The following is a 15,506-nucleotide window of genomic DNA, read 5'->3' on the forward strand; positions in this document are numbered from 1 at the left end:
CCGGACAAGTAATATGTCCTGACCAGCAGCAGTCTAGAGGAAATTGTGATAGTTGGGGGGTCATCATAACATCACACCAATCATCGCCTTTCAGCTGCTCCACCAAGTCCTCCCATTCAGCCTGCAGGTGTGTCAGCGTGTCGGGTGCATTAGGGACCAATGAATGATAAATTTGGGAGATACCTCCCTTCGATAACAGGCCCATCAGAATTTTTGACTCTAGGGGACTAAGTACAGGGAATGTTGTTTCAAGGGAAATATGTGTCCTCAATGCGTGCTGCAACTGTAGGTATTTATGAAATTGTGTAGGTGATAAGTCATAGAAAGACTGAAGTTCTTGAAAAGAACACATCCGGGTTCCAGACCTAACATCCCCTAGCAGGGAAATGCCTATTCCAATGAAGAAATCCCTTAAGGCTAGCAGTTTTGTGCAATCACCTCCCCTTCCACAAAGGGGTTTGTTGAATGAGTTTGGAGTCCAAGCTGAAATGCCAGAGCACGGCACACTAGGTAAGACAGACCACTCTGGTCATATCTGAAAAAATCTTAGGGAGCTGGGTGACGTATAACATCCCCAGCTCAACCTAAACCACAGTGAGGTTAGCTACACACGATATACCGGGTCTGACCACCCCCCATGAAGCCAATCATTTGTGTCCGACATGCTAAGTTGTAGATGTATAGATTAGCTTTGGCCAACCCGCCATCATAAGGTGACCACTGACACCTTGGGAGAGATAGCAGCAGCCTGGACTTGTGCGAGACAAAAGAAGTCGCCTCGGAGTCCATCTCCCTGAACCACTGACGAGGTATCAACTGTCGGAAGTTTTGGAAAATATATAAAAAACATTAGCAGGACCATCATTTTATATAGAGCAATCCATCCTACTAAGTTGAGTAGACAGGGTTGCTGTCTTTTCAGGTCCACCTTCAACTTTCGGATCGGCAGGGTCAAATTAAGAGTCCAAGTCATCTCAGGTTAAAGTGCTATATGGATGCCCATATAGCAGAAGCTCAAATGCTACACTAGTAGGTTGTCTTGCCACTTAACACACTCACAAGGGGGATGAAGAGGAACCAGCGCTGACGTTGCATGGTCAACTTGTAGACTAGAGGCTTCTGCCTAAGGTTGAAGGAGACAAATGCAACGTGGGCCAGGCTCCTCAGGTTTAGAAAGGAATAGGAAGACATTGTCAGAATAGAATGCAATGCAGTCGTCGTGTCCCATATCCCACTCCTGTACTTGTGCATCACTGCGTATAAGTCAGGTCAGGGCCTCGATGACAAGGGCAAAAAGGAGAGGGGCATCATTTCCTAGTACCCTGACCATAACGAATGGTCCCTCCCACATTTATCTTTGCCTCCCCTTTTTGTGGATTAGCTCAAAACTTGACATAGCAATACAAAGGTAAACCTGATGAGTGTCTGACACATTTTGTGCGGATTTGTTAAACAGTGCCAAATTTATTCCCAAATAAACAATTCTTTGAACCATCATCAGATCACCTTCCAACTGAGAAAATCAATACTAAACATGGTAAGAGGCTGCCAAACTTAGTGCAGATCCATGAAATAGTACCATTGTTATTAGCAAATAAGAAATATTTTTATCCCACTACCCCTCCGACCTACTGGATATGGACACAAAACCTGGAATACCTGCACTGAATGGAGCTTGCTAACTGCCTGCCACATTCATGCAGAATCATCCAATAGTGCCAAATTTAGGGCCCGATTTAGATCTTGGCGGATGGGTTACTTCGTCACAACGGTGATGGATATCTTTCCCTCAAAATATAAATCCCATGGGATATAATAAGATTTATATTTCAGCTGACAGGATATCCACACCGTTGTGAAGGAGAGACCGATCCGCCACAATCTAAATCAGGCCCTTAATAACTAATGAACATTAATTGCCCCTCCCCTTTGATTTATTGCCACAAAACTTGACATACCAAAAGAAATCGAATCCTTCTGAACGTATGCAAACGTTTGTGCAAATTTGTCACACGGTGCCAAAGTTATTAGCAGTCAATCACTTTTGGCACCACCTTTTAAGTGGACCCCCAACCCTTTGTACATCTGCACAAAGTTGAAAATACCACGGATAAGCTCAACAAGCCAAATTTCCTATATATTCATCAAACAGTGCTTAAAGTTACAGGCAATTCAACAAATACTGTTTCAATTGTTAAGCTACAGAAAAGTGTTAACCATTTCAAGCCTGACACCTTTTCAAATGCTATTATCTCACAAACTACTGTAAAAGTTTAGACCAAACCACGGTAAAGTTCTATTTCATGCTATGTTTGGCGCAGATTTGTTTAGCTCTGTTTGCTGTGCCAGTGAGCAAAATTTCCTATTGCAGCTAAAATCGGAAATACATCTTTTGACATATCCCATCACCTTTGGCATCTCAACAGAACTGGACACAAATTAGCACGCAGGACCTTTCTTCTTATGCTAAGAGAAGGCCAGATTTGGTGAAGTTTTATCCAAGGGATCCAAAAGTTATAGGCAATAAAAAAATGCCTTTACAACGTCAAGTGTGACTAAACCGTAAATAAAAAAGTGGCGACCCCCACTATGTAATATACATACTGCATATAGAAGGAGGAAGAGAGAGTGGGTGGAGAAAGAGAGCGAGAGAGAGAGGGAGCGGGGGGAGGAGGAGCAAGAGAAAGTGGGGGCTCTATAAATACACACCATACCACACCATACCTGTGAACTGAAAAATGCCCAATGTTTGGCCAATTTGCAATGCTTTTTTTCTACTTTTGGTACTCTGGCATGCCATTACACACTTAATATTTGAGGAAGGTCCAGAACAACATGGGTACAGTTCTGAAACAAATATGTCGCACAAAAACACTTGTATAATTACCAAAAATATGTAGTATGTAAAGAAAGGTATAAAAAACATTAACTTTCCTCTTGCTATGAGCTCAATTATGTTAATAGCTGGTATTAGAACAATACTATAACAGACCTAAAGAAAGTCCAACAAAAAAGGAGAGTTTACCTTAGTATGCTTGACAGATTTGCAGCAGTTGACCAACCACCAGCCACCCGAGAGTAATCTTGCTTTAAAACCATGCTACAGTATTGGATTAGATCGTAGCTGTATATGTCTTCTTTGAGTTTCTTTGATTCTTTGCTCACTGATGGCACACTTTTTAATATTTCTGGGAACATTAGAAGGTATTAAAATACAGCGGTAAGAGAAAAAAATTGAAAATGACTTCACTATATGCACAGAGTTCAGAGGGGGAACTGGTGTACTAAAAATAAATTACCTTTCAGCTTGAGAAGTAAAACAGGAACATTGTCATTGGAACTTTCAGCAACTTCAGTAGCCAGGGACAATATTCTTCCATCAACATTCTCTGTCTTCATAGGAGCCATTTTGCCCTATTATAAAGGAGAAAAACATAAAACTAAGTTAAGTGTCAATTTTTATTAAGCTCATACCAGCTCATTGTCTGTACCTACAAATCTCTGATTAGTCGATTGTGGCTGAAAAAAGACATTAGGAATGAAAATATGAGATTACACATTGTGGCCAACCCAGGAATATAACATCAGTTACATCATTCCAAATTCAAAAAACGTCACTAATTCATGTTTGTGCAATAATACAAATACATTGTTGATACTGAAATCACACACACAAACACATACACCAGTCCCTTACTAGTACTGCTATGGAAATGTTATGGTAGGCTCACACCAAGGATGAGAAAAGTAAATCACAATTCTGTCTATCACTCAAGAGAGCAACTGGATGAAAAGTGCGGTAAAGCACTTGAAGTCCCAGACAAAGGATGCTGCCGGCCCCCTCAAATACTAAAATGTAATAATTTTACCACAGGCAGCAGTTTTACCTGACTGTCCAAATATGGAAAACCTTCTTTCAGAGCGACCAGAACTGTTAGCACCTGATCTATTCTATCCAGAATGCACCCTGAATTCTTAATAGTGTTTTTATTCTAGCTGATTTAGAGCAATGTTGAGATTTTCAAGGCGATTTCCTATTTTCTTTGTGGAATCATTAACGTTTTGTGGAATTTCGGGATCAAAATAAGCATCATGGATGAGAGGTGGGTATTAGCAATCAGGGAGACTTCCTTGAATTCACAGAGAACCATGCTATCTGAGCGCCATAACAACTTGTTTTGGCACAACATAATGTTTAGGTCTGAATTCGGCAGAGCGTGATCTGTCTCTTCGAAATATGCTATATTCAGGAGATTGGCATGAAGCACTGCCCACTTTCGCTCCTGTCACTGTCCTTTGTAAATGGTCGCTTTTCATTGGTCAATAGGCTTAGTATTCCCTCCTGACTACTGCCTTTTCTCTTCTTGTAACCTCCCATGAGGGGCTGAAAAAGCTGTAGGATTTTGCTAGTATGGGTTCAATGATTGTGCATGAAGAATTATAGAACTCGGCAGTGAACCTGGTTGGGCCTGGAGTTTAGCCAATTTTGAAAATAACTATTGCACAGATCACTTGCTTTACAGTGATATGGTTCATCTAAATTATCTTTTCAGTTGGTGTTACACAGATGTTTCCTAGGTTTACACGTTCCTGGTCTGATGACTCATCTTCAGCTTCATAAAGGTCCTTGAAAAGCTTGCTGAAGACAAGACCAGTGCTCCTGTTAAGTGTGTGCTGGTGTCCATGTTTATTCTATATCCCTTTCATCATGTCTCCCATGGTTCTGGCCCAGAGTTTGCCAGCAAAGACTTCCCTGCCCAGCTGCTTCTGCTGTAGTACTTCTGCTTTAGTCTAAGTAGGATGCATTTGGCCTTGTCACTGTTGAGAGCTCTCACCTACACCATCTATGATATTTTTATCTTTTATATTTGAGTGCATTTGTTCTCTTGTGTGTGTTCAAGTTTCTTCAATTGGTGTTATAATTTCTGCTGGGCCTCTCCCTGTTCCCTATTCAGTTAAGAGATTTTTAGATGATCGGACCCCACATTATCACTTTCAAAGCATACCATAACATATAATGTTTTACTTACCCTGTGCCTGCTTCTCTGATGCAGTCTTTCTTGGATTTACCTAGTTCTTTCCTTGCCAGTGTGTTACTGAATACCCGGTTATTCTGCTTTCAATGAACGCTGTTATCGGCATGCTGAGTGAGTTACGTCTAGTGTTAAAGGAGGAAGGGTTGAAAATGCAATGCGTCCTTTTTCTGTTTTGGTCACTCTGGGGAAAAGAGCAAGACCTATTAGGACGTAGTTCAGCCAAGCATAACAACTATGTGTGGTGGAGTAGCCCCTGGCTGTTGGATGCCAGTGTCTCCAAATATCTAACAGGCCTATATCTGTCACCTACGCCATGTTTTCCATTGATACAATAGCCAGCCGGTGATCCCTTAGAGAAGCCCCTGCTATCAGCGTGTCCATAACCAGGTTCAGGTCCCCCCAATAATCAATTCCGCCCCTTCCCTGTTTAGAATGCTCACTATTGTGGATTTTAGGGTTTTCTCCTGGTGCACGTTTGGCATATGTATCTTTGTTATTCTGTAACTGTTGATGCCCCATTTTATCTTAAATGTCAGTGCTCTTCCTGCGTGAGCTGATGCCAGCCAAGGACTTCATAACATGTAGTTGGGGGTAGTATGGATGCCACCCCTCTAATTTATATTATCCGTTTATTCATCACTTTCTCGGGATTCTAGACAGCTTTTTTACCAGTGTGCATGGATTTAGGCATCCTTAAATAACCCAAATTGTTCTTCTTGCTCTTCCTGATGTCTTTAACCGGTATCTGCAAAACTAAAAGCACAGCAGACGCTCTTGCTCGAAGAGGTTCTCAGCACCTCCACTATACAAGCACATTGGGTGCTCATGAGTATTATTTTTAGAATGGAATCACTTGCTTTCCATTGTCTTTCAGCAGGATTAAGACACGTTTTTGTCATAATTATGTTGTAACTAGTGTTACATTTTTTAAGAGGATTATAGATTGGGCACAAGTGCAGTAACTACATAAGTGACCCACTGTTAATTCCACAAGATGTCTCTTTAAAATGTATGCGCTTGCTAGGGATGGTTGCAAGGTGGACAAGATATCCCAGGTGCATGAGCAGCTATCTTTTTAACAGGCTACCTGCAGTATCAAAGTCAGGGGTCATAATGTTTGTCCCAAAATACTAACCAGTCTGAATCAAGCAAGTTTTCTTCATATAATCCTTTCTTTTTACTGAGAATTGTAGTTGTGGCCATGATGGTACTACAATATTTAAGAGCGCCTCTTGTTACCTGATGAAGGTGTGACCATTCAGAATAGCACTGACACCTTCCAGGTCCTGAATGTTCATATCCATTAGGAATGTATTAAGCAGATGAGATGTTAAAATATATATTATAAAGTTCATTCTCCTCGCCACTGTCTTCTAAGGGCTCCAAGTCAGCAATCTACTGGATCTTTCATGATTGCTTTCTTCACCCTCATAATAAACATGCAATTGGTGGTATTGCTCTTTTGGCAAGGTCACCAAAAGGGACTGGGTCTCCGTGTAGCTGGGCCCACAATGGCATCTGAAATGGTCTTGGATATATGTCAGATTTCCTCTTTGTACATAAGATGGCATTGCTCTCCAGGTTTTGCTCATGTGATTACAGGTCCTTCTACTTTCAACTCTCTCTTTATTGGTGATCGAGATTGTGCCATGTGGGCATATATGATGCAGTCACAATAAAATACCAATATTCTTAATGAACATCTCATGGGAGACTGGAAGTTGAATATAGACAATTGTGGGTCAGTAGCATGTCTCTTCTGTAATTCTTAGTAACATTTTATGGTTTAAATCTTTTTATTGCATTTCAGACATAACAAAGGGAAACAGGACCCCCTGCTCCATCAAAACAAAGCAATACAGACATCAAGTGTCAGCGCTGTCCGTTTTACCAAGTAATTGCTGTGAGCGGGTCAACCATAGACAACTCAGGGGGAAACACAAGGAAGAAATCAAAACTCCACCCCCCTCCCCCCCCCCCCCCCCCCACAAATTCTGGGAAGCACACCCAAAGAGAAGAAAAGTAGTGCCAACAGTGTGGGAATCACCGCTTCTTCTGGGGAGCGCGTGGTTCATGTATTTGTGTGTCCGCTAGCCGGAGGAGCCTCAGATATCGACGGCAGGTCAGTTCCCGGAACTCCGCTGTGAGTAGTGTCAAGAAGGGTCGCCACAGCTCTGGGACGGCCTCTTCTAGATTTTAGGGGGTATGTCAACGGGTTGGGCAGCCCTAAGAGGATGTAAGCTGGGAAGCGTGGGAGTTGTGTATCTAGATGAGAGTCAATGTCATCTAAAATGGCAGTCCAGTAAGATTGGATTCTATCGCAGCTCCACAACAGATGTGCTAAGGTGTCTAGTTCACCACACCCCCTCCAACATCTATCACTATTACGAGGGTCAAAACGGTTTAGGCGCTCTGGCGTATGGTACCAGTAAGTAGGAATTTTTTTTTTAGTGTCTCCGTAAGACCGGAGTGATAAGCTGAGTGCCGTGCCCTATAGTACACACCACTCCATTGTTTGTGTGAGAGAGTTCTGGCCAGATCCAGCTCCCATATTGCCCGACCTGCGTTGTAAGATTGAATGTTAGCCTCAAGAAGGTGTTTATACATATCCGAGATTAATTTTTTATCTGAGGTGCGGGTAACCAGCCATTTCTCATAGGGAGTTAAAAATCTCTGGGCCCCAGGTTTAATTTGGAGTTGGAGAGCCCAGTGCCTAAGTTGCAGGTAATACATTCTATCTGTCTCTGGAATGCCATAGTCTGCTTTAATTTGAGGAAACGGGATGATGCCCTGTAAATCAAATAGGTGCCCTAGAGACCGGCACAGGGAGAGGCGTTAGTTCGCAAACGCTTTGGAGTCTAGCCCTGGGGTAAAATCAGGGTTGTTGAATAACGGCGTCAAGGGCGAGGGAAACGACGTCAACCCATGTGATATAGCCGTGCGATGCCAAGCTTCCAAGAGTGTACTCGTAATGTGGGAGGCGTAGAGGTTAAGAGGTCGAGGTTTCCTCCAAATAAAGGGGATACCCTGCAAGGGCATACCCGCAACCGCCTGGTCCTGAAACAACCAGTGTTTCTCGGATTCCAGGCGGTGCCACTCTACTAGACAGCGGAGCTGCGCAGCATAAAAATAAAGCTGCAGGTCCGGTATACCAACTCCATCTTGTTCCGGGGGGAGGACCGCAATAGTCTGCTTGAACCTTGGTCTTCGGCCTTGCCAGATGAAGTGTGCAAGGTCAGACTTGGTTTGTTGGATCCAGCCTGGGGGACGCAGAGGGAGAGTTTGAAAAAGATATAGTATTTGTAGTAGGATTGTCATCTTGCCAGCGGCTATTCTGCCCAACCATGATATGTGGTGATGCTTCCAGCTGCGCAACTCCCCGCGAATTTGGGCGCAAAGTTTGTCATAGTTAGCCGTGATCGTAGCTGGAATGGTGGGACCTAGTTGCACTCCGAGGTAGGGAATCGTCGCGTCAGACCATTGAACAGGATGTTCCACCTGCAAGTGGGTCAGTGTGACCTCTGATAGCGAGATGTTAAGGGCAACTGATTTATCAGCATTAATCTTAAACCCCGAGGCCTGCGCAAATTTATGCAGCTCAATAAAAAGGGCCCGGAGGGTCTGGGCAGGGTCAGTGACGGAGAGAAAAATGTCGTCCGCATATAAGCTGATTTTGTGGACATCTCCCCCGAATTTTATCCCCTGAATAAGGGGGTGGTGTCGGACTCTCCACGCAAATGGCTCCATATAGAGCGCAAAAAGAATGGGGGAGAGAGGGCACCCCTGACGGGTGCCCCTGTCAATAGGGAAGCGGGAGGACGTCTGGCCATTGACCCGCACCGTGGCTCGAGGCGAGCGATAACAATTTAGTATACAGGTACACAGGACCTCTCCCAGGCAGAACCTCCGCAGAACTTGCTCTAAATAGGGCCAGTGAACCCTATCAAAAGCTTTTTCTGCGTCAATAGCCAATAACATGCAGTCCTCCTGAATGCGCGACGCTGTTTCTATGAGGTGTAGCACCCTCTTTGTGTTATCGCTGGTTTGGCGCTGAGTGATAAAACACGCCTGATCAGACTCCACTAATTGAGGCAAATACGGGGTTAAGCGCGACGCAAGGATACTCGTGTATAATTTAATGTCGATGTAGAGAAGAGGGATCGGCCTGTACATGCTGCAGCTGGTGACGTCTTTCCCGGGCTTCGGGATGACTATGATCGAGGCCTCTAGCATTTCTTCTGGTACAGCACCGGGTTGGGCAAAGTTGTTAAAAAGGTCACGCAGCATAGGAGTCATCTGAGGGCAAAAGGCCTTATAGAAGGCTGCAGAGTAGCCATCCGGACCTAGTGATTTCCCTAATCGGAGGCGTGCAATGGCCGCGATGACCTCTTCCAACCCGATCGCCCGGTCCAAGTGCTCAGCCTCAGCCGGGTCTGAAGGGGGAAGCCATGCCTCGTCGAGGTATTCCCGGCTATGGGTCGCGTCAAGAGGGTCCCCCGAATATAACCCAGCGTAGAAGTCCCGTAAGGTTTCTGCTATAGTAGCATCATCAGAGACACCTCCAGGAGTGCATATGTGTTGAACCCCCTGTTTCTGCCTCACCTCCCGTAGTTTGTGTGCCAGAAGGCGGCCGCATCTGTCCCCCCCTGTGTAATAGGAGTAGCGTAGGTGGAGGGCCGCATATTCAGCTTAATCTTGGTCCAGCGCCGCTAGGTGTTTTTGCGCTCCATACAGAGCTGCCGCCAAGCCCTGGCTGCACAAGTACGCTGGTGCATCTGCTCCAGCTCTGCCACTCGCTGTGTGAGCTCAGCACGCTTCTGGCATAGTTCTTTATTGATGGCTGCGGAGACGGCAATAAACTCTCCTCTCAGGTCGCCAGAGAGGTATCCGCATTGGCGTTGAGGGCAAGATAGTTCGAAATAGTGGTCCGAATTTGGGTGGTGACGGAGGTCTGGTGCAGAAGGGAGTCGGGAAGACGCCAATGTCGCTGCGGCGACTGAGTATATGGAAAGGAGAAAGAAGCCATTACCGGGGAGTGGTCAGAGAGTGCTGCCGTAAGAATATTGGCGACCGTCGCTAAGGCCACCAACGGAGTAGAGCACAAGAAATAGTCCAGTCTAGCGTACGTTTTGTGGGCCCCTGAGTAATAGGTGAAGGATCAGCTGTGGGGATGGAAGTGTCGCCACAAATCCACGAGGCCCAGATCTCGGATGTGTGCAAGACCAGACAGCGATAAGGCCCCGACTTGAGTGGTGCGTTGACATGAGCGATGGGTAAGGTTATCGAAGACCAGATTTAAGTTTTCCCCCAGAAGCAGGAGTCTCTCCGAATTGGCTGTTGCTGCAAGAAGTGCATTGTGTAAGAAATTGTCCTGACCTTCATTAGGTGCATAAACCGTCCCTATTATGAGGGACACACCAGAAACTAAGAATTAGTAGGTGAGTAGGTGGCCATTGATCTCCGCCTCCCTCTGGGCCACCTTACCGCGGAAGGTGCGAGAAACCAAAATTGCTACCCCAGCTGACTTTGTGGACAGTGAGGAGAATAGTTGGATGGGAAAAGCTCGGGATCTCAACCTATGGTGGTCTTTATGTAGTAGGTGGGTCTCCTGGAGGAGGCGTATATCAGCTGCTGAGTGCTCCAGAAGGCTCTGAACTGCCCGCCGCTTAACAGGGTTGTTCAGACCCCGTACATTGAGGGTCAATACCTTAAGGGGGCTGTGTGCCATCTAGTAGGGAAGAGAGGGGGAAACCTGGCTTAGACACCCAGCCGGCCTGGCGCAAGAGGGGTACTGTGAGGGGGCCACTGCAGCGACCTCAGGCATAATGTGAGGTAGCAAGCAGGTAGGGGAGTGGACAAGGGGACCCACCAAGTAAAGGACAAAAACAGGGGGAAAAGGGAAAAAAAACAGGGGAGCAAAGGAGGAAACCCCAAAACCCCTTCCAAAGTGTTCTCCTCCCTCCCTAGCCCAAACACCCAATGAACCAAAACAGTTTTGGAACAAAGTCCACCGTCCCAGGACTGGAATAAGCAACCATGTGAGGATCATAGTCAATCTACAAAAAGAGACACCCCTCCACCGGCCACCCGCCCAAACCCAGCAAGGATGCATCAGAAGGGATCTTAAATGGGGATTTTCTCGGGACCCTCATTTGTCATCTGAGTTTCTCCAGCGAGGACCTCAGTAGCTGTTGCCAGGGTGTCTCGTTGGCTACGTGCGATTACCAAGGCAGGTGGTTTCCGGGGACGTCGTCTCCTAGTTTGTCGCTGCCAGCCCGATGGAGAGACAGTAGGTCTCGTGCTCGTATCCTCGGCGTCCCCCTACTCACTCTGAGGTGTCAGGCCCAGCAGATGACAGGCGTCCAACAGTGAGCGTTGCTGGTGCAGTTTATTGTTGTATCGGAAGATGAGGCAGAATGGGTGCCCCCAAGAATAGGAGATCCCTTGTTGTCGTAGGTGGTCGGTCACTGGACGGAACTGCCTGCGTGGCTGCAACGTAAGTAAGGCTAAATCCTAATACAGCACCGGCGAGTGGCCCTGGAATGAAATCGGGTGCAGAGATCTCGCTTTGGAGAGAATGGCTTCCTTAGTTTTGAAGTCCTGGACACACACTAAGATATCCGCGGGCGGAGCCTGAGGCCCTCGGGGTGGTCCCACTATGTGCGCCCTGTCCAGGACAACATCCGCCGTGTGGGAGTCACCTAAGATGTGCCGGAAGAGGCTGGTGGTGAAGGCAAACAGGTCTCTGGTGTCATCGGAACTTCTCACTCCTCGGATGCGAATATTATGCCTGTGAGAGCGGTTTTCGATGTCTTCCAAATGTAGCTGCATGTCCATGTTCTGGTCTTGTAGCCTGATAACTTCTTGCTGGAGTGTTGTCAGGGCGGCCACCGTGGCGTCACTGTTCTCTTCAAGCGTGGCTACTCGTTCTCCAATAGTATCGACATTGCGGCGCACTTCTTTAAGTTCCATGGCAAACTCGGCCTTTACCGACCGGATATCCTATCGTAGCGTGAGAAAGAGTGACTCCAGAACGGCCTTCGTGATGGGCTCATCCCCGGGGGCCGCTGGCAGCTTGGACGACTCGTCGTTGCCATATCCAGGGTGGACTGAGCGCGGCCAAAGATGTCTTTCAGAGGCTTCACTTTCACACTTCTGGCTTTGCACATGCTCCTTTGTGGCTCGTGGTTTCCCAAACGGGCAAAGGCTATCCCCCAGGTGAGCACAGGTCTGCCCGTAGGAGACCCCTATCAGCTGAGAGCGCGGCACAGAATGTGGGGGCTTGGAGGTGGCAGCCGGAGCACGGTATTGGGTATGAGAGGCAGGCCCCAAGATCAGAGTCACCCCGTCGCCTGAAGGATGGGCGCGAGGGTGTAGATCCAGCTGATATGCAGTCACTACGGGCCCGGAAGGAACACCACTCACCGTCTATGCGGGGCTCTGGAAATCACGGGCTCGATGCATTTAAGGACGACGCGAAGATTCACACCTGAATGAACCGGCCGTCAGGATCGCCACCGAGACTCGTGTCCAGCCCCACCGCTCCGGGCGCCTCGAGGGCAAGGTGCAGCAGACCCACACCGGATCCGAGGGTGGCGGGTGTCAGGCAGGTGTGCCAGTGCCAACCAGTGAGGAGGGTCCACTAGACCAAGGCACCCCTCAAGAACAGTGCTCCAGAGCCAAGCCGCCGAGCACCACGCGTTGTAGGTCCTGCGTGGGAGGTAGCGCTATCTCCAGTCCTCAGCCGCTCGAGGTCCTCCACAGCACAGCCCTGTCGCGTCAGGGGCCACCAGGTCCGCCTCCCCCCGAGCCGGGGATCTGCGCGGCACAACCCGCTGGTGCCAAGGGCCTGGCTGCAAGCAGCACCCAACCCGCGCTGGGGGGGGTACTCAGAGAAGGGCCCCCGTCAGGCCCGAGGAGCAGCCGGGTAGGCCCTGCCCGGGGTGTCACTGCCCCTGCTGTCCAGATAAGTCAAAATATCTTATGACCGACCCTCAACTGCCCCGGCCTCACCTGCCGTCCGGTTGCTCGGTGTGTAGATACGTGGAGAGTCCCTCTCACCCCCACCAAGCAAGGGATCTGAGCGTCCCGCCTCCACGGCGCCAGATCGCACGCAGCACTCAACCCGTGCCCGGTGGGGTTGGGGGGGGGGGGGGGGGGAGGGGGGGGGGTATCCCGGCTGCCAATTCCCCGGGTATTCCTTTCCTGTGAGCCCGGTCCACTGTGTGCGAGGCAGTGTCTCGAGTGGGGTGCCTGGCTTCACAGCACTCAGCTCCCAGTCCAGCTGCTAGTGGTGGGCCGCGGGTCGCGTAGTCAATACCCCAACGCCCATGGGGAAGAGGCTCCAGCGAGGCACACAGACGTCCCCGAACACTTTGCGGGTCACGTTGGGCGCGTTCCGCCACAGGCGCTAGTCGGCGCCAACCCGCGAGCCACTTCAGAGGCCTCAGGACTCACGTAGGTCGTCCTCGTAGTCGTCACCGCCTCCGCCGCACCCTTGGCCGGCCAGCGCCTACGCGTGGCTGGCGACCAGTGCCGCCCCACGCATCAGTCAAGTCCGGGCCTCCTGCTAGGTGCAGGGGCAGCTGTGATTCCCCCATATCACTGCACAGGCCTCCGGGGATCCTCGGCCAGGCGTAGCGCTGTGGATGGGGCCGAAGGGCAGTCGGAGAGGGAAGGAGCTGGCCTCTGTGTCCGCCCCACTGGCACCGCGTTGTCGAGGCCGCGCCCTCAATGGTGGCCGGGTTTGCCTCTCCGTTGCCCCCACGCCGAACGGGCCCCTAGGGAGCCGTGCTGTGCTGTGTCAGGCGGGCGGCAGGCAGGAGCTTGAAAACGAGCGTCCTACCTCGCCGCCATCTTGACCACGCCCCCCCCTTAGTAACATTTTAAAGGTAAAGGTTTTCATAAATCCCTCAGACTATTAGCATAGGTCTAAGAAAAAGAATGGAATGTTTAATGAAAATCCATCCCCTGATTTTGAGGGTCTTGTCAGTTTTGATCTCCTGATGGAACCTGCATGTGACCGCATTTTTTTTCTAGCTTTAGTATCACCAGTTTAGCTGACCATATACCTATGATTTAAATTTAAGGACACATGCGTTTAACACTGTTTGCGAAAGAGACTGACAGAGAATGCATCATTCTACTTTTTCCACCACAATTACTCTCTTAGGTGGATCTCTCTTAGGTGGATCTCTGTAAGGGTGAAACTTTGATTTTTCATGAGCCCGCAGAACAGTTTGCCTTGTTAGAGAATCGGATGGTAGAATAAAGTTGCCTGCCTGAAGCAGTCACTCCTTTGAGCAATTAGTCCCTGCTAGATGTCCACGAGTGCTTGAAGATTCTTCTAGTCCTTTGAGGTACAGTGAAAAGTCTTTCTTAGACTCACCCACTTGCAGGCATTAACCCAATAGCGGCTTGCACAATGTTTGGTATCTTGGTGGCTCTGAATGTTGCATCTCTCAAAATAATCTATGCATGTTATTCAATATACTCAACTGCTTTGCATTACAAAAGGTTGGTAAGTCTTGGACGGCGAGACACTCTGCTAGTTTGTCTGTCTCAGGCTGACAAATTGTTTTTTTAGCAGATGTAAAATCCATTTCTAGGTTTCACCTATGGTAGCGCATGTGTTGGCTCTTGCAAGAGGTTTTGTTACCTTACAGGGGCTAAGAGGCTCCCCATTGCTTGGCTTCATTGTAACTCTCATTTGCTTGCTTCTTACTCATCTAGGCTTTCTTGCTCTTCATGTGTTTGTCCGTACCCTAGAGCGTGGACTCATTACTGTGCCTTTCACCACTTGCTTTTTTCAGATACTGCTTTTACTCTTTTTGTTTAAGCAGGCTACGAATGTCTGTCCTGGAGTACTTCTCCCCCTTTGTGTTCCTCTCATAGTCACTTGGTCCACCCTCCCTCCGTATGCTTGCCCAGCCACTCTCCATTGTCTGTTTTCTTATCACCAGCCCCTCCCGACAACCCTTCCCTGTCAGTCTGGTTGCCCCCATGCCCTACCTCACTTGTCTGTCTGGTAGACTGGAGCACATGACACCCACACTTCATTTTAAGTGTAGTCGTCCATGCCCCCTTTCCATTGTTCAAGTGATTGCTCTACGCACTGCCTGTTATCTATGTGGTTACCCCTGCCTCTCCTGTCCACCCTCTGTTGCCTGTGTCCTTATCCTCAGCAATCCAACCAACCACCATCCTGTGTCCCATGTGGTTGTCCCCAGACCCTCCCAACCAGCCTCTGTTGTACGTGTGGTTGCTGCCATACGTACACACCCGCCAGCTGCCTCGTGTCCTGCTTCCTGCCGCCGCCTGGTTCCCGCCGTCTCCCGATCCTTACCCGCCGCTGCGTCCCTGTGGCCCCGCCTCCCTGCTCCCCATTGGCCACCCCGCTCCCGCCTCCCAGCTGCTCCTCCCGCCCTGTCCTCCTCTTAAGGGGGCCGCGTAGTGGCGTAGGAGCGACCT

General features: G+C 48.5%; 1 protein-coding gene across 2 annotated transcripts in view; it reads right to left on the reverse strand.

The window, feature by feature from the left end:
• IQCB1 (IQ motif containing B1) overlaps positions 1 to 15,506 on the reverse strand; it is a 308,848-nt gene that overhangs the window by 256,987 nt on the left and 36,355 nt on the right. Inside the window, exons 1-3 of one of the 2 annotated variants that reach the window (XM_086958879.1) lie at positions 5,031 to 5,217; positions 3,300 to 3,414; positions 3,026 to 3,188 (exon numbers count right to left, since the gene is read on the reverse strand). In XM_086958879.1, the coding sequence (XP_086815005.1) occupies positions 3,026 to 3,188; positions 3,300 to 3,408 (272 nt within the window). In that variant the 5' untranslated portion in view covers positions 3,409 to 3,414; positions 5,031 to 5,217. Of the gene's footprint in view, positions 1 to 3,025; positions 3,189 to 3,299; positions 3,415 to 5,030; positions 5,218 to 15,506 lie in introns of those variants that run through there. The other variant, XM_086958877.1, reaches the window with a different exon arrangement.

The sequence above is a fragment of the Lissotriton vulgaris genome, chromosome 2_1, assembly GCF_964263255.1.
Source record: "Lissotriton vulgaris chromosome 2_1, aLisVul1.2, whole genome shotgun sequence".
NCBI lineage: Eukaryota > Metazoa > Chordata > Amphibia > Caudata > Salamandridae > Lissotriton > Lissotriton vulgaris.